This window comes from Chelmon rostratus, chromosome 6 (assembly GCF_017976325.1).
Source record: "Chelmon rostratus isolate fCheRos1 chromosome 6, fCheRos1.pri, whole genome shotgun sequence".
Taxonomy (NCBI): domain Eukaryota; kingdom Metazoa; phylum Chordata; class Actinopteri; order Chaetodontiformes; family Chaetodontidae; genus Chelmon; species Chelmon rostratus.
This window is the reverse complement of record NC_055663.1, coordinates 19,377,516-19,404,715: the sequence shown is the minus strand read 5'-3', so window position 1 is coordinate 19,404,715 and position 27,200 is coordinate 19,377,516. Positions and strand designations below refer to the sequence as shown.

Here is a 27,200-nt window from a genome sequence, read left to right as displayed (position 1 = left end):
GCCTCGAACAGGCTGTTGAAGCCTTCTGTCTGGCTGCAGTTACCCTGAAAGTGGAGAGCCTTCAGAAAAATGTCCTGTTAAATTCAATAAAACATATTATTCCACAAAACAGAACTCATAACTTTGTTCTGACATGTCTCAACAAATAAACTAGGGAACTGTTATGTAATCTCGCCCTTTATTTAGTGTTTTCTGTTTGGAAGATGTTGAACATGTCATTACATGATCATCCTCAGCTCTGCACAAAGATCCTGTCTGTGAATTTAAATGAATCTACCTGGTGGAGCCTTCCACATAATCCTGCCTGGCTTTTCCCATCCCCGGTGCTCTCTCCCCCTCACACACACATTGGGCAGAGGGTGAAAAGGGGGGATTGTGTGGCACAGGAAATGTGTGTGTGGTTGGGGTTGTTTATAGGCAAAAAGCTCCCATGTGTCCCCGTGTGTGCATTCTCCCCATACTTTCCAGTCAATGTGTTCCTAGTCCTGGTTTATTTCTTAAGGCATGGTTGTAAACAGTATTTTAGAGGGGCTGACAATGGATCATTTAAAAGGCAGTCTAAAACATTTTGTTGGGCTTACCCAGCAACAACGTACAATCAACACATGTAAATATAACTGGTGGATCATCTACGGGTGTTTTTAAATGTGTTTTCACAGGAGCAAAGAACAATTCTCTTGGGGTCTAAAAAGCGAAATACTTCATCTCAAAAATAACCCAAACAATCTTTATGTGATCATCAGATTAAAACTGACCAAGTATTCAGTTATCATCAGTGGTAGAATGTAACTAAGTACATTTACTCAAGTTCTGTGCTGAAGTACAAATTTGAGGCACTTGTACCTGAGTCTTTTCTTTTCATGTCACTTAACACTAAGTTTCAGAGGGAAATATTCTACCTTTTACTCCACCATATTAATTTGACAGCTTAGTTAACAGTAACTTACAAATTATTATTGCTGCATACAAGACATTGGAAGAGCTTAAAAAATAGTGAGTTTTGTTATAAAAATAAATCACCCAACAGTATACACAAGTACTGCAGAAGCAATTAGTCAACGATTAACTTCATTAGTTGGCAACTTTTTTGATAGCTGCTTTTTTTTTTAATGAAAAAATGCCAAACATTTCATGGTTCCAGCATCCAGGATTTGCTGTTAGCTGGACAATAGAAAGCATTATGAAGATGTCACTTTGGGATCTGGGTGATTGTGATAGGTATCCATCACTATTTTCCAACAATCAACGAATGAATTAACAGAGTAACCTTCACATTGATAGATAATAAAAATCATTGTTTGCAGTCCTATACAAAATAGTTGACCTCAACCAACTATAAAACTAAAAACCTGCTTTTGCTTTCATGCATGAGTAATGTTGATCAAATGATATCATTTTGTTGCTTGAGTATTTTTCAAAACTTTAAGTACATTTTCCTGATTATACCTATAAGTAAAAGCCCTGAACTATGAGTATTTTTACAGTGTGGTATTAGTACTTTTACTAAAGTAAAGCATCTGAATCCTTTCTCCACCACTGGTTATCATAAGAAAACGCACCTGTGTGTTCACTGAGACAGTCTGTAAAGTTGTCTTGGCAGGAGAGGGTTAAAAAAAGTCTGCCGAACGGTAGGGCAGTGAACGCCTCCCACACACACACACACACACACACACACGGTTCACGTTTCACGTTTCTCACCGCTGACGGTTTAGTCACACAGCGAGCAGGACAGAAGACGGTCGACCCCTCAGACGAGTGTTACCACCTTTGGAGAACAAGTCAAAGTAAGTTTTATCGTTAGTCATGTTTACGTATATCCAACGTTAGCTAGCAATAGTCCGCGATTAGCTACGACTTATTATGTAAAGTTATCATCGTCAGCTAGCCGCAGTCTGTTCTGCTTGTGGAAAACGTTTTGTGTGCCTCCAGAACAAAAAAAAAAAGTTAGCTAACATATTAACTAACGGCAGTTAGTTAGTTGCATCGGCGTCAGTGGACGTTATCGGTGAAATAACGTCGCGTAACTATCGATAACTTATTAGTGATTTGGTACAACTTTCGATAAAGTGCCGAAGTCTCTTAAAAAGGTGAACGAAATTGTGTCAGGCGGTTAATTTCAGTGTCGAGTCGGTGAAAGAAGGAATGACGTTAACTTCAGTGGTGTTGGTCTTAATCGCATAAGTAAAGTGCAAACGTTAAAGCAGATGTCCAATGGACCGAACAATGAAGGAGCTCCAGGTCTGCCTTTGCTGCCTCTGGTCCAGCATGTGTCCTTATGTCAGTATCTTACTTTATTAAGCTATTAGCCCAGTTAGAGACTGTACACTGTGTCAGAATAACTCCTCATCAAAGCTCCTCATCACTCTCAGCTTTAAAGAGCATTTTAGCCTCCCACTCCTGAGTTATGGAGCCATCAGCTTTAAGAAAGTCATTAGTCTTGTTACCTAAATATTGTGCGTAGAGCTGCAATGATTAATCGATTAGTCGTCAGCTGTTAAACTGAGTGGCAAGTATTTTGATAATCGATTACTGAGTGAGTCAATTTTTAAGGTAAAAATATTCACAATTCTATGATTACAGCTTTTTAAATGTGAATAGCATCTCGTTCTTCACTCCTCTGTGACAGCAAACTGAATATCTTAAGTTTAAGTTGAAACATTTGAGGACATCATCTTGAGCTTTGGGAAATGCTGATCAACATTTTCTTACATTTTATAGACCAAACCACTAACTGATTAATTGAGAAAATAATTAACCAATGATGAAAATATTCATTAGTTGCAGCCCTAATTTTGTGTTTTGTATGTATGCGAGTATAATGTTGTATTCTTATGTACAGCTGTCATCTGAGACATTAGTTCTCTGCAAAGTTAGTTTACAACAAAGCTGTCAGAGAGGTCTCAGGGACTCAAACTGGATACGTGTGTATAAGATTGCTCGACAGGAAAAATGTTGTGGGCTGTACATAGGCAGCAAACAGATTATAGCAATGAGTAAGAGGCCTACCCCCCATGTTCAAGGCAACACCCTATTGCCACAGTGCTCGGAAGGTACAAGCTTTTTAGCAATATTGTGGTTTACATGCAGAAATTCATATCTGGGCAGGTAGTGGAGCAAGCCAAATTCATTTTCAGCTTTCAGTTTTCTTAAGTTTACCTCAGAAGTTATAAGTAGATTCATCAATTAGTCAGTGACACAATTTGAAACGGAAATTTGTAAAGATGAAGGAGTATGGTTTTTTGTTTGGCAAAGTGTTCCAATTGGCCACCTTCAACATTCAGCTCGCTGTATTTGGTGGTTGCGTAGTATGTTTGCAAACTTCAGTATACCACTGCATTTCAAAGTCCTTAACCCCTTATATACCCATATGATGGTTCTTGAAAAGTCACAGGAGAGTACTGTAGGTGAGTGGTTTTATGCTGTGTAGAAGAACACATTTGTAAATGAAGTCTAATACTGCTGATTCCATTTCAGCTACTGATGATGATGCACAAATAGGGCTTGCGAGAGGTTAACAGGGTGGTATTTGTATCACGTTAGAAGCTGGTTGTGACAGAATCACAAGTTTTTTTTCTGTTTTACATCATCTGAAATAGAAAAAATGTACCCTGTTGCTGAGAGCTGATGTTTTCATCCTCTCACCAAAGCCACTTCTTCTTATTTTTTCTATTTTATATCATAAAATAAATACTTTAACGCCTGGTTTTAGCTGGTCAAACTCAAAAAGCGGTTTTAAGGAACTTTGCCTCTGGTAACTTGTGATAGGTGTCATTTTTTGTGTATAGACTAAAAAGATGTTCTGTAATATCTTGTAGCAGTAGGTCAAAATCAGTTGTGCTCGCTTCAGTTTTGTTGCCACAGATGCCTCATCATTTCCACTGCATGAGGGGTCATTGCCTGCCACTGAACTCCTGCGGGGGATTTCACCCCTTTAATGTCATCGAGTTTAAGGCCCATTAATGCGGATGGAAAATCCCCTCCATCCCACAGACTTTTTTGAGGCTTATCAACCGATGAAACATTATCTAGTCTGCAAATTTTGCATAACCCAGATGAAATAATGTTTATAGATGTAAACAATATCTTGATAACAAAAATTATCATTGGTAGCAGCAATAGTTGTACCTAAATATGTATATGTAGTTAAGCTGTTTCATCTTTCTCAAACAAAAATTTAAACTGTCTTAGTTTAGTCAAAAAAATCCCACTGTAAACAATGAGCTACATCCTGTTTGTACAGAGGGCTATACAACATTGTTACTGATGGTAAAGCAGCATTATGGCATAGTATTAAGGGCTTTAGCGCTGGGGTTGGAGTGGGCAGGTTCATGCCAGCGCGATGGCCTCGCAGATGTGTAAATGGGTCATATATGGATATGATGGAAGGTGGTTTTAGGTGGAGGTTGGCACATCGCCTGACTTTGTGAGTGCAACAGGGCTATAGTTGATCCATGCTGGGACCATTACAGACACAGTCAATGCCATCTGCCACTAATGCTGTCTTCATAATCATCTCTGGACCCCATGTTCCCATTGTGGCTGTTCGTGCACTAAAGAAACAATACGTTCGAATGAACAGCACCTGCGCCCCAAACAGTGTTTGATGGTAATCACACCTTATGCCAAAACCAAGTGAGTGGGGCTTGTGAAGAGAAAAAAAATGGCTGCATAAGGTCACAGAGTTTGGAAAGTTCAGGTGACTCATTGGCAGCTTTCTTAGAGCAAGTTATGTCTTTCATGCTTGTGTTTTATGCACCACAAGCCTCAGCTTACATAGTCTTTTGATGCCATCAGCATCGTAAATGCTAGCTGTTATACAAAGTTAGAATGGAACTGTTTCTTGAAATTCACATTTAGCTCTGCTTTCAAGTTCCATTGCACTTTCCACTCTTTGTTTTCACCTCGGAACAGATTTGTCATTCGCTTTCAGGGAGTCCAGTGTGACTGGGTTTGTCTAGGTGGGTTCAGCAAAAATAAAACTTTAAAATATCCCCACAGTTTACAGTATCTGCTGAGTGTGTGATCTTGCATGGAAGTTCTGCAAAAACGTTGATTGTATTTATGGTTTGGCTTTGCTGCTAACCTCAATAGAGTCGGTTGGCTGCTTCAGAATGAATTGGGCTGGGCCTGTTAGTGTAGCGTTGCACGCTGAGCCATTGCTTGGAATTCTTTTCAGATGGACAAGGCTCAGTCAACAAACAATGGTTGTCATAACTAATCCTTTTTTAATCTGTCCTGCTGCTCACCATCTAGACATAAAGACCAGCAATCTCCTTTAAGGATTATCTACTTTGCAGGGGTATCTGCTATGTGGTTTGGGCTTTATACTGTGTTCAGTTTTGTAAACATCTGATATTGTTGATGTTGATGTTGATATTTAAGTTATCAAGTACATCTAATAGGCAAGTATAGTTGATAATGTTAATGTTAACCTCAGTTGTCTTTTGACAGGCCTATTCTTTTCTGCATGAAGCTGTAACCCAGCAAAGCATTTTGGATTGGAAAGATATATAGTATTTACTTGTCCATATTTAGATTTAGTTACTGTAAATAAATAGTGCTCTTGTGATGGTTCCCAGCTGTTCAAATTGTATTTGGCGAATCCAAACTTTTCAGTGTGTTATTCATGACACTGCTCCATGAATCTAATTGGTAAAATCAGATAAGATAAAGAAAGAAATATTTGTTTATTTATTAGCTGTATTATTTCTTTATTGTAACAATGTGTTACAAGAATGCAATGTCACTTTAATCAGCAGACAAAGGCTGAAATAACACGATATTTAGGAAAAAATGGCATGTGAACAGCCTGAGAGCTTTTTAAAAATGTAAATTAGGGTGCAATTCATTTCCTGTTGTCATGATGCATTTATGCTTAGATATTGTAGCTTCACTTTTTACCTGTGTGTATGTGTGTGTGTACACAGACACACCACTAACTGACAAAAGAGGAAGATAAAAGTCAGATGTGACTGAGAGATGCCAGCAAAGAAAATATGTATGCAAGTTGTGTGACTGTGTTGTTAGGGTAACTCAAAATAAGTGCTAATAGAACATGTTAGTCTTTGTAGAAAGTGAGGTTTTAATTAATGAAAGATTGCAGTTTTTACTTAACCAGCCAGCGCATGCTCTGTCATAACCCAGTGTTAAATTTCAGTGCAACGTTCTTGTCTTTAGTCAGATCTCTAAACAAGAAATTCACCATTACAAAAGACGTATGTCAAAGACAAATCAAAATCAAAACAGTGAAAAATATGGGACCTTTTTAATTGCAAGTAACTATTCTTTATATTCAGATACACAATAGACATAAGGGTTTTTGCTTCCAAAAGTAGTATACACTTTGAAAATAGAACTAAATACACCCTATTATGGGCCCATACATTGGGAAGAACCTACAGTTTTGATGTAAAAGAGACAGGGAGAAGAGAACAGCTTGTCATCTGATACATGGGGAGTTGTCTTTACAGGATATTTTCAGACTCCTCAAATAACCACAATGGCTGGTTGTATTTTCAGTGCTCCCAGTGAAGGAAAAGGTCTGGTTGTGGTAAATATTTTCTTTGGACTTGTGGAGCCCAGGCTGAATCATGCTGCCAGCGAGTTTCATCAAGCGTCCCTACTGTACTGTAAGCGTGGTGCTGGCCATGCTCTACAGGTGTTTCCTCAAAGGAACATGTTACTCACAGGAAAGTCACGGTGCAGTGCAGTCATATGTGTAGGGGTGTGCATGTATACATCTGTGTCGGTGGGAAACCCAAATCTAGATGAGTGATAGGTAAACTGATTGTAAAACAGTGAACACGTCAGTGTAGCATGCCCAAACTTAAAATGTCAAACAGGGTCAGTTCTCAGCTTGCTTTGAGGGTCTGAGTCAAAACATTATTGTGTTGTTTGTCATGTGGTTCTATGACATCAAAATATGGCTGGATATGGCTTTAAATAGGATGCCCTTGTTGTACATTTGCCTTGAAATAGTTCCTAAATCTGACTGTAAAACACTGCTTTTAACTAAGCTTGTTGCTGGTAGTAAACACAGTTGTAGATCAGCCTAGTTTCCATCTGCTTGTGATGACAATAGCATGGCTAACCACATGCTGTCATGGTCTCCACACACTCATCATGACTTCACCACTCGACACTTCCTCCAGTCCATTACACCAGGGTGGTTCCTCTTGTTTGTCATGAATAAAACTATATTTGTTAACAAAGTTGCTTTGAAAAGCATACAACTCTGTCACAAAATCTAATATTTTAAGGCAGCAGGCCTTGTTATTGTCTTATAAAAGTGGACATTAGGGTGTGCTGGGCTGTTTAAGACTGGAGAAATGTGGCTGTTGAAAATGAATTGGGCTGATGTTGCTTGAGGATTAAAGCTGTGTTTAATCAGGAACCCAACTGTGCAGATTTTCCTGTGTCCTTGTTCTGTGGCTCACTGATTATACTGTTAAAGCAAGGCTATCTCAAGGCTAGCTGTCTTTGTTTTGTAATTGTATTTTTTCTCCATCCTGTGTCTGCCTTCTCTTTTTATTTCACACACCCACGCTATACTGCGGTATTACCATCTGATGTTTAAATTAAACAATAAATTCTGTTTACTTCTGTCTTCCAGAGGCGCAGCCATGGGGAAAGGATGCATCACAGTCACCAAGTACTTTCTATTCCTTTTCAACCTCCTCTTCTTTGTAAGTAATCACATTGCTTCAGGGCTGTACTGCACATAGCGGGCATTGTCAATATCATGTCACATGTCTTCCACTTTGTCAGCACCTTTGTTTACCTAAGATAGAATGGTAGATATGCTATGCTGCTTCAGCTCAGTCAGACACAGCCGTCCAATGCCTTTCAGGGGTTTTTATTTGAATAAGCGTTCTTATTCAAATAGCACCAGAGATTAGTGGAGATACATAGGGAAATGTTCCTGTTACTCTGCCTGGGAAGAGACACTTTACAGCACAGCCAGGTCTAAACAACAGCAGATGGTTTCTGTTTGTTTCCTCCGCTCTCACACTGGCCACAACATAAAGTTCAGGGGTTGATATTTCCCCAGACTCCTAAAACTGCCTCTGCAAGGATGTCCAGACCTTTTCAATGAGACTGCGCCTGTAAACCTGACGCAGACCGTTTGATGTGAACACTCCAATGGTGTCTAATAGGAAGCGTGTGTGTCTGTGTCAGTGTTTGTCCATGTGGACAGATTAGTTTAGTGGAGGCTAGGGGAAGCCAGGAAGTGGTGGGCTAATGATGGCTGCCGGGAGCTCAACAGTCCCTCTAAATGAACAGCTTTAAACCAGGGCTCTAATGACTGTTGTGGGGTTGGGGAGGGGTGGCAGTCCAAGGGGGGGAGCTGGTGAATCAACAGAGCCTCTCATCTATGGATTTTGCCCCACTACAGTCCCCCACAACGTCTAAACAAGGTCCCTCTTAATTACATAGAAGTTCTGCACTTCATAACCTCATTACAAGAACACACAAGGTGAAACTGCTAATTTTCTGAGGCTTTCAGACGCCAGTGAAAAAGATTTCCAGTCTAGAGGTGATGATTTTTTTCCTTTCTTTTCTTCTTCACCCTTACTTACCACTGTTCAGCTTGCTGCTCCCAATGGGGTACTGAAGACTGAGTCTGACAAGTAGATCTGTGGCTAGCTTCATGTTAATTGTGAGAAGAACGGGTAGAGTGGGTCTCTTGGTCCTCTCCACATCCCCTTTCCCTCTGCTGTGAGAGAAAGAGACAGAGGGAAGAGTCAGGATCTGATTAATCCCAGATGTGACAGACTGACGAAGCAAAAAATAAGGCCCTCACACACCAGCACAGATTCTGTGTTTTACTCTTATTTGAAATTCTTCTCTGTTTCCCCTGCACAGATTTTCGGAGCATTGATCATGGGCTTTGGCCTGTGGGTCCTCTTTGATAACCAGAGCTTCATTGCTGTTCTGCGTAAGTTTTGTAACAACTCTCACACACCACAGTCCCACTGCCACATCCTTTCGTGATAATACTCATGTTAGCAAACATTCAGCACAATTGTTCAACATCAGTTCAGCTGTCCTGAGCACAATGGAAGTGGAAATAGAGATGGGAGCTCTGCTTAGCTAATGTGGATTTTATCCCATAGGACTCATTCCCAGGGAACCACAAAGCGATGTTCGCACCAAACCAAAAATGTGACTCACAGATGAAATTTAATGACTTCCTCAGCCGCTGAGAAAACTTGCCCTGTAGACATGCCAGACACACACTGATAAACACATCTGTGGAGATCCAGGGGAGTAGGTTAGTTAGGAGGGGTGACAGGCTTGTGATTCTCAAGTTGTTTATTCTTAAGTTGGAAAACAACAACTTTAGGTTCCCCACAGTTTCCACAGAGTTGTACTTTGAACTTGCCAGTTCTCTCAGCTTGCCAGGTGGCAGAGGTCATCAGATAGAATCTCCCACCGCACCTCTCACCGTCACAGATGTTGTCACAGATCTATTTGTAGACACTGCACAGTAAAAAGTAAACCAAGCCTACAAATGGCATTTTCCTAACAGGCAAAGTTAAAGTAATTTTTCAATGTTATAAAATCCAACTTAGGTTATCTATTGGGAAGACACTGAAGAAAGTATAATGAAACCCTGCTCCTGCCTTGCCTGAAAAGAACGGGGAACCACGGATGGAAACTCTTAGTTGCCATAAATCTTGTTATAAATGCTTTCAGTGTATTCATCCCAGATGGAGCATTGCTGAGAGCAGTAGTGAGGTTTTCTCCCAACATCGGTCTATAAAGAAGAATTCTTTCAGTCAATTATCTGCCAACTTAATATGCGTTGGAAGTCAAATATAGCGTTTCTTTTAGTGAGATACTCCTTTCCTATAGGAGATGAGCATATGGCGTGGGCCGCAAAGTTATGTCTGATGATGAGTGGTAACCCATTCCGTTCACCCTCAGATGGGGTCATAACATACATCACTGTGCCATTCTGAAAGAACTATACCATTGATTGCTCTTATACAGATAATATTGAATGAAAGTAAATAACCTTTTTCAAGCTGACAGTATTAGTTGATAAGATTGAAGTTATTCTTCAATCAAAAATGCCAGATTCTCTCATCTTCTCAAACATGAGGATTTGCTACTTCTGTCTATTTTATATCATTGTGAATGTCTTTTGGTTTTGTGCTGCTGGTTGGACAACAATCTGAAGAGTCTCTGAGGGCTGAGCAGAGTTGGAGAAACCTATATTTAAGCTGGAGGTCTGTGCTGCTTTTACTGATGAGTGGTTGAAAAGGCTGGAGTTTTGACGAGCTCTGGGTTTTGACGAAGACCGACCAAAACTGACCTTGTGTCCTAAACAAGTCAGACTGAGCCTTGTCTTTCTCCGGTTCATATTTCAGCTCTCGAGGTCACTACACAGCGAGGAATTGCTCCAAGGTTATTATTGAGCTGAGATTGCTTATCTGCAGTTAGGCATCCAGAACATAAAGGCAGTAGAGAATCCATCATCCCTGCCAGCCCCAGTCCTATTGTTATGATAATCCAGCTGTTCCTCCAGAGATAGCAGAGATCCTGCTTCACTGATACCCTGAGGATATCCCTTCCTGTGTGGGGCTTGATGACCTTCTCTCCTCCCATGTATTTTTGTTCCCTGTACTAAGGATGGGTCAACCTCAGCTCCTTGCTGGGTTCCTGCATTTTCTAACCTTACTTGAAATCTCTTACCACCAAAACCAATGCTGCAAGCAACTCTGTTTATTGACTCTGTGCATTCCCCTCAGAACTTTTAACTGATCATAAACAGGATCTGTGTGTTTTCAGTTTCCATTCTTTGTGAGTTATATTAATAGAGGCCTCTGCAGCTGTTCCAATGACTTCAGGCAGGGGAACTTTGGGAATGTTTTGGTTTCGGGTCCCATATTTTTAGGTTAAAGGGAATCTTCCCCTTCGTGTACACCCCTCTATATCAATACACTGTTGTTAATGTTTAACTTCAGTGATATGATGCCTTGAGTTCATCTTGCTGGCACTTGCCAAAACACAGCTTGCCTTATGTTTAAACCAAAGTCAGTCTTGGAAAGCAGGTCTGTGGAGAATGCGCCAAAGCAGAGTTTGAAAATAGGCTGCAGATGAATTCAGAAACTTTCCAATGCCATGAGCAGAGAGAAGGGCATTTTTGTGGAATGGTGCTTAAGCTCATGAAATTCAACACAAAGTTGTTGTACTTGTGTTTATATGATAATCTGTATGTAATGTCAACCATGACTTTTTCTTGAGCTCTGTACAAGCTCAATGTGTGACTCTGGCCATGTTTACACAAGGACTTGCAGTACCAAACAGTCCCCCTCCTCCCTCAGCAGCTTTCTTGAAGGGCACCATACTTCTTGCCTCTTCAAATGGAAAGTTCCATGGAAACCACCTAAGAAACTATTTTAGAATATCTAGCAGAGACCTACATGGACACTTGCCATATTACACAACAGAACAGCACAGTAACCAGGCGAACACATGACTAGAAAAAAAGTGAACTTACCACAGAACACAGATGCCAGCTCCATGGTTGAGAACAGTGTCGGTTTCTCTGCAGCTTTGTTACACCTGACACAGGGACTTTTTTTAGATTTAAAACACTTTCATTTTAAGAATGGAAAATAGAAATAGAAACTAAACAGTAGAAGTTCCCCTGAATATGTTTCATTTTTAGCAGCTGATTCTGCATGTTGTGGGAGGAAATAGTCAGTCCAAAGGTTAGATGTTTTGCCAAGAATATTAGAAAACTGCTTCAATGAAAACTTTAGAAGTGGTCAAAGTGGAGAATCATTTTGAGGTTGCATTAGTGTTGCATGACGTGTCCTCTAACTCCAGGGTGTACTGTATATTTTTACTGGAACAAGTGTTCATTTAATCACTGGCCTGCAAGGAAACCACACACAAACATCAATCTCTATTATACATCCCACAATTAATAATCATAGAGCACTGGCTTGTGATCTACATGAATCTACATGGTGATTAAATGTACCACAAGTGCAGTGGAATAGTTCAGCTCTTTTAAGCAAACATTGAGGCTAATGACTGTGACCATAGTATCTAACAGAATAAGTGATAAGGATGTATCATGCTGTCCCAGTTCAGCACTGAAACATGCGTCACTGCTTTCTTTATCTACCCCTGCTCTAGATATTTATCTGTTGTGCCTCTGACTAGACACCCAGCAATCTCTTGCAAGCTTTGGTTTTGCTTATTGATGGTCCCACTCAATCTCTTTACCAGTCACAGAGGATTGTGATTGTTTCATGCATCTTCCCAAATTCTTCGGATAATTTGTGTTATTGTGGAACCTGTGAACATCTGTTGCTTTTGACACTGTGTGTGTGCATGTGTGTGTGTGTGTGAGAGAGAGACTGAAATAACATGCTTCAACAGAGTGCTGGATATAGAACATACAATATACTTGTCTGCCTCCCTTTAAATACTACCCTGTAGCCACATAAGCACTCTGCATATGTTGAAGCACTTTTAGCTTTCAATTATTCTCAAACCTCCACAACATGTGCTGCCCTGGTAACCAATGTAGAGCCAGTGATGTAAATGCATGTAATGATGTCTTTGAGCAAGTGTACCTAATTTACATCTGCAGTGTCAATAGATATATTTATTAAAATAGCTAATCTAAGTGTGATATGATGTACATAAAGTTTATCTTTTTGGCATTAGGGCTGCAACTAATGATAATGCTCCTGATTAACTTGTACATTTTTTAGTAAAAACAAATTCAAAAGTCAAGTCAAAAGCATTACCTCTATTTGTTATAATGTCTGGGGAAGCACCAAAAACACCAGATGATACACCAGAGTGGGGAAGAAAGTCGTTGAACTAGCTAGCTGCTCACTCTATTGTTTACCATTATTTGTATTGCTCACTCAAGATGGAACACAGTTATTTATTTTTTTATCAGCAAAGGAGGCTTTTTAACAGTGAAGTTAACAACTCCTGTGATCCCACGCTACTGCATAAAGTCATCAAACTCCATCTTTTGTTATTGTTTTGATTGCGAGACCCCTAGCTGAAGAATTGATATACTGTGCATCTGAAAATCTCATCAGTATTTGTATTTGTGCCTGTGATCCAGTGTAGCAGTTCATTCCAAAGAATTATGGCATGGTAGGAAAATGCTCTGTCGCTCTACAGATTGCTTATTCATTTCTGGGATAAGGACATAGCCTGCATCCTGTGATAATGAGTGTACGTGATGGAATATAAAGACATATAGAGAGGGAGGTCTGCAAAGTAAGGCAGTGCTAAATGATGAAGTGTTTTGTAAGCAGCAACTTATAGTCTGGCTTGTCTGATGTATGTTTGGACTAATGTTGCCTCAGTGTATATACAGTTGTGAAGTTTTACATAATAGAGTTGTACTTGGAAAGACAGCTTGTTTTTACAGTCTATGGGATCATTTACAATTACTGTCCATCTGCCAGAGTGGGTACTGTATGTGATGATTGCTGCATGAAGCGCCAGCAGTTAATATGATAAGGGAATTTAGAATAACTGCATCTGTTCATCTTCTTAGTGAGCAAGCCAAGGAGCAGCATTGCATTATATTCATTAAGCAGCGGTGGAGGAGCTGCTGTGTCTGTCAGTTTCTTCACCAAATGGATGGGAGTGAGTTGTCTGATAGCTCTGGCTGGTTCGCTTGGCCCAGGAATCTTTAGGAGCTGGAGCCATTTCACAGAGCTCAGATTCTGGCTTCATGTGCAAACCAAGCTCTGACTCTCTGGAGCTCCTCCAGCCCCAGATAACACACAGCCACATAATGGCTCCAGTTTATCTCCTTTCCAACCTTCCAATCTTCCATTTCAGTCCCTGCGCCCTCCTCCTCTAGGAGCTCTCCCGCTCTACATACCAAAGAGGGAAATCAATTAATCCAGCCACACATTGACTTGTCTTGGTACTACTCTCTCTGGTGGCCTATTAAAATAATCTTTTGTGGGAGGAAAAGCACTAGCATGCTCCAAACTCAGAGAAGTAGAAGGTTTGTGCTGTGAATCATTTTAGGCTCGCTGGCACCATCTGCATGAAAATGGTTTTGCATGTGAACGAGGCCTTCCTCTGAGATGCATTTGTTTGCAGGCACATGCGCTGTGCTCAAAGCAGAAAAACAAGAGCCGATATCAAGACGTATTTGTGCTGGTCTTTCATCAGAAATCATGCGTGTCAGTGACATTTTGACTTTGTGTGTTAAGTGTTTGTTTTTTTGTTTAAAAGGGAGCTGAATTTAATTACAAACTGTATAAAACATGTGGCAAGTGTCTAGTTTTCATCACCCACTTGGGTTTCAGTGGTTCTGAGTAAGTTGAACTCTTCTTGTGTTTGTCTGTTTACGGCTTTTTTCTCCAGAGGAATCATCAGACACAGTGAAAGTGGCTTCCTACATCCTCATCGGAGTGGGCTCCTTGTCAATGGCCATGGGCTTCTTTGGCTGCATAGGAGCCATCTACGAGATTCGTTGTCTGCTGGGTCTGGTGAGGAATTGCATTCACTTTAAGCTCCAATGCTAACGTGCTACAGCTTGGTTTTGTTTTGTCAGAGGCAGACACATGGTTAACGACCTCACCGGGGTGAGATACAGCAGTTTAAAGCTAAATGTGCATGAGAAACTCATGTAGTATTTATCATCAGACCACAGTTCAGTCATTACCACACAGGAAAAAATCTGTTCTGTTTCTCTTTAATGTTGAGTCTCTCATGAAGACATTAAATGCCACAAAAGACTATTATGTAATAGTTTTGGGGAGGGTTTTTCTTTGGTTTCTATGGGGCCAGCCAGCTTTATACGTATAGTTATTGTACACTTATCTTTTGTATGAAACATTCACCTAAATACACCTGCTTGTGATTACAAGCTTGGCTAAGAACACATGATAGATTCCTACTGACAATAAGCCCTTTCGCATTTCTGCTTATGTGTGGGCTGGGGGCTCGCAGCATGTGTGGACTTACAGAGGGGAGGGGGGTGACAGGGGTAAAGCCAGTGAGATGTAGGGGGTACAACAAGAGTGGGGATGGGTACATGTCCTTGACAACGTTAAACCTGCTAGGGGTTAACTGAAAAACTGCTGTGACCTACTTCTCCCAGTGACAGTGACCAGCTGGCAGAGGACCCCCCATCTCTCTCTCTCTCTCTCTCTCTCACACACACACACACACACACACACACACACACACACACACACACACACACGCACACACACACACCACCTTTACAGTCAGGAGGACATAGATGAGGCTGTGGAAGGATTTTTAATGGCTTACATTATTCTTGAAGAAGGCTTTAGAGATTATGTTTAAGACTCTAACCTCAGATTAATGACTACTTAAAGGTAAAAATGTCTTCCCAAGAGCGCTTTTCTTTTCTGCTTGTTTTGTTATGTAATATGGGATTTTTAAACCTGCAACAGAAACAGGTTTTGGACACAATATTGACATATCATCATCTTTTAGGTTGATATGGCACACTGTTAGCAAACAGTTGCTTATTTACATACACAGCAGTTACAGAGCAATTTTGTCATTCATTTTGAGTCGCTAGCTGAAGCTGAAAACTACGCTATGAGGGTTGTTGTGTTGTTGATTTCCTGCAAAATTGTCAGTGTTTTTAAAGTTTTGATTGTATATTTTATGATGACATTTTCCTTTATCCCACACAGTACTTCACCTGCCTCCTACTCATCCTTATCGCCCAGGTCACCGCTGGAGTTCTCATTTACTTCCAAAGAGATCGGGTAAGACACTCGATCCAATATACGTAACTGTACCCAGATTCCAAAAAAGTTTGGGACACTGTGTAAAACATAAATAAAACAGAATTCGATAATTTGCTAATCCTTTTTGACATATACTCAATTGAAAACAGAACAAAGACAATATATTTAATGTTTGACCTCATCAATTTTCTGTAAATACACGTTTCAAACAAGAGCAACAAAAGGCTGGGAAAGTTGTGGAACGCTCCAACACCTGTTTGTAACATTCCACAGGTAAGCAAGTTGATTGGTAACAGGTGATAGTGTCATGATTGGGCATAAAAGGGGCATCCTGGAAAGGCTCAGTCACTCACAAGCGAGGATGGAGCGAGGTTCACCACTTTGTAAACACATGATTGTATAAAAGATGTTCCTACATGTGCTCAGGAACACTTTGTAAAACCGTTGTCGGTAAACAAACACACGTTCTGTTTTATTTGAGATTTTACACAGCGGCCCAACTTTTGTGGAATCTTGGTTGTCCTTTTCTCCTTTCCCTTTTTTTTTTAATTTCACTTATTTATAATTTGTATTAATGTTTTTTAATGTATGTGTGTGTTTTTTAGTCTTCTCAGTTTTGTTCCCCTTTTTACCCTTTAAACCCGACTTCTCATGCCCTCCCCCTCCCTCCTTCTCGCTGGTGCAGCTGGGGCCTACTGAGTGTTTGTGCCTTCCCCTTCACAGCTGTGACTGTCTGCATTTAGATCTTAGCTAACCCTGTTAAGGAGCCCCACGCATCCTGTGATGAAACACTTTGTGTGACTGATGTGACGTTAGATGCTGGTAGAAATTAAGACAAAGCGTGTGGACAGAAGGAGATGTGTGACAACTGTAGAGGAGATGGAAAACATATACTTACACTGAATGTTTCCACCATCGTCTCAGGTCACCCGCTGGGTGTTTATGTTTCTTTTTGTAAGATGGTGAGAGCAAACAAATTCATGATTAATGAGTGTTGCTAAAGCTAAGCTATGCTGACAGATTGGTATGTCTAACACTGCCCCAGCTAAGACTGTAATTATCACCCCAGGGACAGAAACCACTTTCTACTGAAGTCTTTGATGAAACAGTGCCCCCTATAGGCGACATCTCCAACTCGCCGGAGTTGATTGAATATGTCTCAGTCTTGTCAGCCTGTGTTGGAAAAACAAACCAAACTGTAACAATGTTTGCAGCCTTTGTTAGACAGACAGACAGGCAGGCAGAAAGACACACAAACAGGCAGGCAGATAAACTCCCGGGGAAAACTTTTGTCATTAGCCGGGGTAATTAGAAAACAAGTCAGACAGGTCACAACAAACAATGTATCGCTTCTGTTCAGTGAAACTATGTGTCTCAAAAATGGGAGATTTTGAATAACTGAGGGCTGATTTGTTCCTTGTTTGAGAAAATTCTCCCTAAATCTAAGACTGGACACTGCTGGATTATCTAAAACAAAACAGGCATTGTCATGAAGCTGAAAACAAAGGTAGTTTTTTTAACTTGTTGACAAGATGAATTACGTGTACTGACACTACAACACTAACACCAGCACACATTTCAAGGGGACACTTTTGCTCAGGACACCTTGCCTAGCCATTTATTTTAAAGACAAGTCACAAGTGATTCACCTAAAACAAGACCAATGACACAGTACATGTGAAACCAAACCTTAGAAGAAAAAACGTTGCAGCCAGATGTAAAAAATACATCTAATATTACAAAATACATCCAAATATCACATGCTGTTTTAAAGTTTTATATCCATAAAGTACTTGGGCCTATTTAACGGGTCACTCAACACACTTTTAAAGTTAAAAAAATGCAGCATAAATGGGGGTGACCATCAAACAGAGGTAGGGTTTGAACTGGGTTTTTTCTCTAAAGCTCTATTGAATCTGGGGTGAAGACAATAATAGAGCATGCCTTAACAAAAGAACTAGTTATGTTTGTTTGCACTGTGTGTGTGAGTGTTGTATTTGGACACGCCAACCTCTCTGACTGGTACATACATACATGGGCATTCCCTCCCAGGACATAAAAAGCCTTTCACTTGATAAACCTCACACCTGTGGCACTCAGGATAGGCGGAGGCAGCCATCGCCCTTTCAGCTGTTAGCCCTTCAGCGTGTACTGTATGTGTGTGTGCGCACATGTGCTTTTGTATGTATCTGAGAGCTGTGTCTGTAGCTTTAGACACGCTCTCTGTGTTTAAGGCTTACCACAGGGAAGGGTGGTGCCCTTTCCCAGAATAGGGTGAGGCAGTTACTCATCTCCAGAAGAGCTCTGAAGATTCGTCGCTGCCTCTGCTCTGTGGTCTTGCACACATAAACACACAGTTAAGCTCCTACTCAGCTGTGTTTGTGCAATGTTTCATCCCAGTCTGAGACTTCACAGGGCAGTACCACCTGAGGTGTTGCCCTAGAAACATCAAGTACAGATGCTGGTAGTAAATTTTAGTAAAGATGTGTGTGTGTGTTTCTTTCCTTTTCTGTTGACTCTTTTTATAGATTACATGCAAACATGCTATTTTTAGTATTTGTGTCAACTAAAAGCAAGCTATCAGTATTGTGTGTGTGATGCATACATCTTGCATTGTTGATAATATATTCTCATCTCCTTTCCAGTTGAAATATGAGATGTCCAATATCATAAAGGGCATGATAATCAACTACACTGGCCAGAACAGGACCACAGAGCACACCTGGGACTACATTCAGAGGACGGTAAGTTAACCACAACCTGGCTTGTACAAGAGACACAAAAGTCCAATAACAATTACAACAATTAACGATTGAATGATTATTTTCTTGTGGTTCTTAATACACCTTTGTGTAAAAAAAACAGCCCATGACACTGACAATGCTAGCCATGACACACATTGCTATAATAAACACCATAGAAAAAGCAGAGGTTGTGGGTTTTTTTGGAATCCAAAATGCTCATGAAAAACATTGGTGAAACACAGCTATTGACATAAGAATATATTTTATATGGATACATGAACAGCAGCATGGTGGACTAACAGATGTCATTTGGCCAGAGTTGTTATATAAAGTGACTCTTACAGTAACATCGGTGACATGAGTGCATGTATTTTTGGAATGCTTTTAGGATGGGCCACCACCGAAACTACACAAAGACTTTTAAACTGTCCCTAATGGTTCATAGGCATGCAGGTGGTTTTGATTTTATGTGCACAGCTTTTGAAATTACTCTATGCGTTTTCTGCCTCTACCCCAAGACGGTGGAGGTGATGGGAATTCGGTTCAGGGTGCTCAAAACGTTAGAAAATGACATTTAACTAAGTCAACGGCATCTTTTCTTTGACATTCCCTTTGGATAGCTCCACAAACCTCACATATTTTCATCGGAGTTTTTCTCTACTGAAGAAATTTTATCCGGAATAACTGAGACATTGTTTCAAGGAAAGCATGCCGCTGTTCAGTTTTTCAAATTTAGTTTCAATGCTTTGAGGAGAACAAGCAAAATTCCAGTCACTGCTGTTGTTATAGAGTTTCATAGAAAAAGACATATCAGAATCACAGCACATAACATTGAAACTATTTGACTGATCAGACACTTTACTGCTAAGTGAGAAAATCTGTTTGTTTGGTTTTTTTTTTGTACATTTGGTTTGTTTTGTTCTGTTTTTTGTACGGCATGAACTGGCTTGTTAAACTAATAATGCCATAGCAAATAAAATCAAGTCTGAAGCAAGTTGAAGTCAGATTGTTCCTGCGCTCTGATTAACTGTGCATTTTCTTCACTCCTTCGCTCTCTGTCTCTTTCCTGTTGAGCCTCTTGACCAGATCTCTGATCTTTCTGAGGAAAACAGCAGCCAGACACTCTTTTGCCATTAATTTCTGCCTCTCAGTCTGTCCTGTTTTGCATGTTTTCACCTGATCCTCTGCTCTTTCTTTTTATCTCTAATCATTTGACTCATCCCTCTTGTTCATATTACCAGATGAAGTGCTGTGGATGGACTGGTCCGGGCAACTGGTCTGAGAACACTGCGATCAAGAACAGCTCCCAGTACCTCTACTCATGTTCCTGTCGCAACGAGTCCGTGCCTGGCACGGACATCAAGGACGGCGGCCTGTGTGAGCACCTCTCCACAGAGCTACCCGTCTACGAAACGGTACATAACACTAAAATCTCCAATGCAGTTTCTGCACCAAGGCTGAAAATCATTTTGAAAATCATAATTGTGAACTTACTGATGAAGCCAACAGCTGTTTATCCAATTCCCCCATCTCAGTTCAGTATCAAGTATCAAGGCTGACATGGAAAACATTGCTCAAACAGTATATGTGAATGACTCTTTGTTATAGAGTAGCATAATTTTCCGGTTGGTTGTAAAATCCTTCCAACGTTTGGTTCATCGTTTTTGTGGTCACTCAGGCGCTGTGTGAAACTGCTGTGGAGAGCAGCTGCAGCTTGGTTCTGCAGTCTGCATCACTGTGATGAACCAACTGCTTATTTTTTGACAAGAGACTTTTTCCCTCAATGCAGGATTTTACCTGTGGCCAAGATCAGCCGTGATTCATTCCCTACACAGACATGTGTCATGTCTTAGTTCAGCTGTTTTTTGCTTTCATTCACAATATCTTGAAGTGATACCACGAAGGCAAACATAACATGCATTTTAATGTATTTGAATCTTTTGTTGGCTTAACACCAAGTCTTTATCACAGGGTTTGCAACCTCAGACAGTGCTAGAGTGCTAGAACATTTTGATACTTACAGAAAGCCTTTGAAAGTCTGAGTGTGACACTCACCTTACGGTGGCGTAAAGTAAAACTAACAATGCCACGATAAGAAAAGACCCTACTGTAAGTAAAAATCCTACCTAAGTAAAGGTACAAAAGCACGAGTGGCAATTGTGTACTTAAAACAGTTCTTTAGTTCAGTAATTGAGTAAATGTACTTTGTTAGATGACACTACTGTCACAATGACACGTTGTGAATTGTCTTCTGTTAAAAATGCTACCCAGTCCCACTGAGGCTTACATAAACGGTAACATGTTATCTGTGAATGCTAAGTCTAAACCCTGGTCAGTGTTACTTCAGCTGGGTGTACAGTGCTACATTGCTCTGATAGACCGTACACCTTAACTCATTACGTAAGCCGGTGGGACTCGTGTTGTGTAACTCTGCCAGCTCAGTGTCGCGCTGTGGTCGTACTTAATCAGCACAGTGAACACCGACAGCTGAGGCGTGATTGTGCTGTGTGATTTGTTCAAACGCCAGGAAACCTCCATTGTTCTGTTGTTTGGTCTGCGTGTTTCAGAAATGTACTCTCCCTCTGTACAGTTTTCCTCGGCTCAGCTAAGCCGTGTTATTCTTCCCCTCACCGACTCCGTCCAAAGCCAACAGTTGTGTTTTGAAAAGTCTGTGTTCATGTCCGGCTGGAATCACGTAGCCATTCATCTCTTCCCTGCACGTTGGCCTGCAACCCCCCTCTTACCATGTCTTTCTTAACTTCTCTCTCCCTCTCTTTGTCTCTCCTCTAGGGTTGTATAACCAGCGTGGAGAAATGGCTCCTGGAAAACTGTGGCGTTATTCTGGGAATCTGTGTCGGTGTGGCAGTCATTGAGGTATCTGTCTTTTCCTAAGACTAGCCTGAAAGGATGAGATCTGATTCTTTTTTCTGGACTAGCTGAATATCATGCTCTCATACCATATGTACTGTACATTAAAACAGTTTGTTATCATTCCTCCCGTTCATACTGGCCATGAATCAGTCCCTCTCTGACACAACTCCATTGTGAAAGATGGAGGTCTAAATCCACACAAAAAACGCATTCTTAGTTTAGTCAAAGCTAATATGAGGTTTCATCAGTCTGGAAGAAGGGATATCTTTCTGTTTGTCACAGGTAGGTTTGTTTCAAAGACAGAATAGCGACTGTAAACCCACACAAGGACCAAAATACCAACTAGGTTTGTTAAAATCAGACTTCTGAAACCTCATATTAGCTTTGGCTGATCTTTCAAAGGAAATTTTAAACGCAACTAGACTGTGAATTTGATGTCCCTCATCTTTGACTGTTAGGAAAGGATAAACTGACGCGTCAGACGGTTTGTTACACAGAACCATCTGGGAAGTCGTTCATGGAAACTGTTTGGAAAAGGGCAGGCACTTTCAAAAAGCACTTGGCAAGTGATTGGATGAACCATCTGCCTATCACCATGTATCACGGGCTAATTTCAACCAATCAAATCAGCGAACCATATGATGCTGTAGGAGAGTGAATGAAAACATCATCAATGGAGAAAAGTCTTCAGTGCTGTTCCTTGCTCTTCTTTCAATGAATAAATACTCTTCAGTTCTGATAGACCTGATGCTGCAGCAACATCTACGCTAACCCCCTCAGGAGCTGCCGTTGTTGTTTTCAAACCAATACTCGTGCTGTCATCACACCTAAACCACGTCCGCCCGTAGCTGCCAGTAGTTCCTCATAGAACACTGATGGGTCTGGCTCACAGTGGTTGGGCAACATGCGCTTTACTTGAAGTCTGAAAAGATGGATTCTCGTGTTGATCTTGTGATTGAAATAGCACAAAACTTTCTTTTACGTTTGTCTGAGGTGGAAAAGTCGATGCACTGATAACAACATTGTTTTCCACCAGTTGACTAGTGGCACTGCGTCATCTTGTTGCACCCGCTTCTTCCGCAACGTTTTAACGGCCCCAATTGGAGATTTATCACCACCAACTGTTTGTCTCCTTGAACCAACTCCTAACATTCACACAACTATAGTGGACGGAAACAATCATTTTAATTTTCTTTTGCTGATTTTCTGGAAAATGGGTTAAATTTTACACTAGATTTGGTTGGAAGCCACGTGTTTCAATCCTTTTACTTCTACATCTGTATGTTTGAGTGAGTGTTTCACTCGTCCATTTCAACTCTGATAACTAAGCTGACAACTCCATTTTCTTCAGCTCCTTGGGATGATCCTCTCCATGTGTCTGTGCAAGAGTGTCGTCCAGGAGGATTATACCAAAGTACCGAAGTACTGAGCTGAAGACAGATCCAGCTTCACACCACACACAGATGGACGGACTCCTCTCCTCGCTCTCTCTCTGTCTCTCTCTCTCTCTCTCTCTCTCTCTCTCCTTGTCTCACGTTCTTATGAACACATGCACACACAAATTAAGACAGCTGTCTCCACCATTTCAGCTTTGCCTGCCTTAACAGCTGTGCAAATTTCTCACGCCCCATATGTCCCGCACACACATAAACACACACACACACCTCAATCAAGCTTGACATGCTTGTCGGCCCACAAGTCCACAAGTTACCATTGTTGTCTTAGGATTTTTTTTTAAGTGTTTTTTTTTTTTTAAAGCAGACATTTCTGATGTTTCTGATTTTTTTGGTGGATGCCTGGGACTTTTTGCGGTGTGATACTATGCAAATGTTCATTTATGTGTTGTTTTGTTTTCCTCGGTTGACCTCAAAGAAGCGCTTAACACAGTAGTAGAGAGAGCACTTTAGTGACATTTGGTGAGCCGAGAGCATCTCCTGACTCTGGGCGATGGAGATGAGAGTGAGACGGGAGGGTGTGGGTGGCTGCGTGGTAGACGCTCTCAAGGATTAATGCCACTCTGTGATCCTGCAGCTGGTATTTTTGGTGCAGAGGGTGGAGGAGAGGCCCAGGGCAGGGCTGCTGTGGTGGAGGTTCTGGCTTTTTTCATCAGCTTCTTGTACCCAGCAGCCCTGATATTAACCTCCGTTTACACCCACTGCCACCGCTGCCTCCTCCCTCCTGCCGTCCATCTGTTCTGCGTCTTTAAGTCACGTCTTTGTCCTCCACTCGGGTGTGTCTGATTGGTAACCAGTAGCTTTCCAAAATGACTAGTTTTGCATTAAGTAAGTGTGTGTATGATGTGCTGAGTGAGTATTTTATTTCTTTTTGTTCTTTTTTTTATAATCTCATGTCATCTCTGTTTTTTTTACGTCTGTACATATGACTTTGGTAAGGGATTATGGCACTTTAGTGCTTGGTCAGCGTTTTATATGGGAAAGCTGTCACCCACATACTCTTGTTTTAAGAGTCCTATTGTTCTTCGTTTCCTGTCTATTGTTTAAGATGTACAGAATGTGGCTGCCACAGCAGCTTGTCAGCTGAATCAGATAGATCGGAACCCTTTAGAGTGACTGTGTCTTGAAGCTAGATTTTCGTTAGCACAGCACGAGTTTGTGAACAGACCACTTACCATAATTGTGCTCGCACATCTTTATTAAAGCTCCTCACGCCTGCCTTCATTTTGAGAAATCTAGTTTTTTACCATCATAGCAATAACATATGAAAACAACAGCTGTGTGACCACAACGTATTTTCCTTTCCCTGCAGGATTGTTTGTTTTCCCAGAATATATAGATATTGCCTGGTTCATATTACAGTATATCTGTAACGAGCAGAGAAAAATGTTGGAAGCTGGCATTGATTGCATATTTTCAAAGGCCGTCGAGATCAGGAAGTGGCTGTTCATCAACTCGTGCTACCTTTTTCTATAAATGTTTTTAGAAAGATGTAGCTTTGAGTTTCCTCATTCCACTTATCCATCTCGTCATCTCAGTCCTTCATCTTGACTTCAAACACTATTATGGCTGAATTTATGGTTAATTGAGTTGATAGATTGCACTTTTATGTGGAAGGTAGTTTTTCATGTCTTCTGACATGAGTCATTTCAAGTCATTTTCATCATGCTGCAATTCCACAAGAGGGAGGAAACTGGTCATAAAAAAGGAAAACAGTCATCTATCAGAATTTTTTTGTGACCTGCCAAATTGAAAGATTAATTTAACTTAATGTAAGATGAAGGCTTTTTACTGTGTGTATAAGATATTTTTACTCTTTTGCAAAAAATGGTGTTAAGTAGAAAAAAATATTTGTCGACCTGTATGCCATGTTTAAAAACAAATGTTTCTTTTTATTATTGAGAAGTATAAATAAACCTGAACCTGCTAGGATCTGTTGAACACTTCTTTCACTTTGTGTTTTTTTAAGCCTCATTTATCAGTTGTAACAGAGCCTGACATGTAGACTGATATTTGGCAGCTTATTATTTGATCTCTCCATTGGTCAGGTTTTGTACCTAAAGCAACCAGAAGATGGCAGTATATAACCACAGACAGTATATAGCTACAGACAGATGGATACGATGAGCAGAATAAGTACGTCATTTAAAGTGTAAAATTCCTCATCAGTGGATTAAATACGTTTTAAAACTTGATTTGAGGAAGCTGCAGGTTAAATTATGAGCTTCATGCAGATTCTAAAGAAATTACATTTCACTACCTCCCCTTGTCTACACCTCTGAGCAAATTCATTTCTTTCTTTTTTCTTGGATTATTTAGAGTTTGTACTCTCTTGTTAATTTAGTCTGACTGCCCTGTGTCTGAACAGAACAAAGAGCTCCACATCCATTCATTCCACTCTGATAACAGGATTTTGCAATGACTCTTATCAAGGAAAGGGAGCCACATGATGTCATGTAATGGCATAAGCTAATACCTCACCACTGACTCAACCAGCACTGCTTTTAAACAACACAACACAATCACAGCACGGACCTTTCTACTCTAATCCTCTATCGTCTAAGACACTTAACCTCGGTATAATGAGTAGAGCTTAGCGTTGTCTCGGGAGACTGTTTTCAAGTAACTCAACAGAGCCACATCTCATCAGGGAGCTCTGTCCTTGCTGTGTGCTTCAAGCTCCAAACATCGGCTTCAGAACAACAGCTGTGGGCTACGTGAAAAAAGAAAGAGACAGCATGCACAAACTGCATCAAAGCTCCCTGAATGTTATAGGACAGAAAAAAAAGACAACGTCTCGACTCGACTGGATCTTCATCAGGCAAATGGCCAACATGACAAAAGACAAAGTTCATACTGGCACAAAACTCATTATATCCAGCTCCTAAAAGTTGAAGATTTGCTGCTTTTTGTCTGTTTAAAGACGTCACCATGGGCTGTGGGAAATCATGATGGGTATTTTGTATGGATTATAGAGCTGCAATGATAACACAATTAAATGATTAATGCATTGACATAAAATGAATTGGCAGCTATATTGATAATCAAATTATTGTTTTGGTCATTTTTTAGGCAAAAACACAGAACATTTGGTCTTTCCAGCCTCTCAGGTACGAGGATTTCATGCTTTTCTTTGTCATAGATGGTAAATTAAATATTTTTGGATTTAGAAGTGGTGGTCAGACAAGCAAGACATTTGGAGAAGTCGCCTTTTCTGACATTTTATCGACAAAACTATGAATCATTTAATCAAGATAATTATAATTATGTTAGATTAATGGTAACAATCTCTAGTTGCAGCCCTAATGGAACCACCAGACTGATAATCAAAAAAATTGTTGCAGTTGTGTCTGTGAGATGGATTTTTTTTGCAAGCAGGCTGTGGAAAACTAAGTGGGGCCTATAGGCAGGATAGTGTGCTGCTGGTGCTGCTGCTGCTGCTGCTGCTGCTGGGCTCATCAAATCTCACACACACACAAACACACACATTGTCCATGCCAAACACGACAAGGAAGGAAAGCTTCCTCTGTTTTATCCATATAACTGTCAGTCAGTGAGTCCAGGGCAGAGGAAGTGGGACAGATGATGATCCCGCTGGGGCCAAATGAAATAAAAGGATGAATAATGACGATGTCACGTCCACGTGTTCAGCAAGCACTAAGTCACCTGCACTGATTTAAAAGAATATGCTGATTTGGAAAACATGTCTCTCGAGAATGTGTGATGGGCAGGTAGCACTTCCGTAACCCTCTCCTTTCTTAGCATGGAGCATGCGGTACATGCATTTTACACCACTGCATGGAGCTCACGCATACAAATGAGATGTATGTTTACCGGGATGTTCCCTCTGCAACTATTAGCCTCCCTTTCAGTGTGTGTTTTTCGTTAGCTCTCTGCTCCACTGGTGCTCATCCAGCACAGATGATGGTGGGGGGGCTCACTGCGCTCTTCCTCCCGGCATCCTGTTCACATTGTGTCATGGACATGTTCAGGCGGCACCCCCACATGCCCCTCAGTCACCCCACAATGGACCCCACCTCCACCTGCAGGCTGACCCATCTGCCTGGTCCCTTCCTCCTGCGCAGAACCTCGCTGGCTTTCCTGTTTTTAATCTCTCTCTGGGATCATACGTAAACAAACAGTGTGCACTCAACCCACTTACACGTATCCGTCTGATATATATGTATAATAACATAACTAGCCCGGTCTATCCCCTGTCTGGTGTAGATTACTTTAAAGCCTGAGGAGCTCTAATCAGAAATGAGCAGCATGAGTCACAGTGCCCCTGTATGAGATGGAAAGAGGATCAGCCTAGTTCCATTAGCTGTTTAAATTGTTTCTGTGATAGGCTGAGAGGCGGCAAGTGGCTGCAGGTCAGCGGGTGTCCT

At 40.9% G+C, this 27,200-nt stretch overlaps 1 protein-coding gene across 1 annotated transcript; it reads left to right on the top strand.

Annotated features, from left to right (window-relative positions):
- Positions 1-1,662: 1,662 nt before the first annotated feature.
- On the top strand, positions 1,663-24,753 carry cd82b (CD82 molecule b). Its single transcript, XM_041938918.1, has 9 exons — positions 1,663-1,784; positions 7,613-7,685; positions 8,866-8,938; positions 14,377-14,501; positions 15,687-15,761; positions 18,389-18,487; positions 19,729-19,902; positions 21,278-21,361; positions 22,710-24,753. Exons 2-9 carry the CDS (start codon positions 7,623-7,625, stop codon positions 22,785-22,787), a joined length of 771 nt encoding a protein of 256 aa, XP_041794852.1. The 5' UTR covers positions 1,663-1,784; positions 7,613-7,622; the 3' UTR covers positions 22,788-24,753.
- The last annotated feature ends 2,447 nt before the right edge of the window (positions 24,754-27,200 follow it).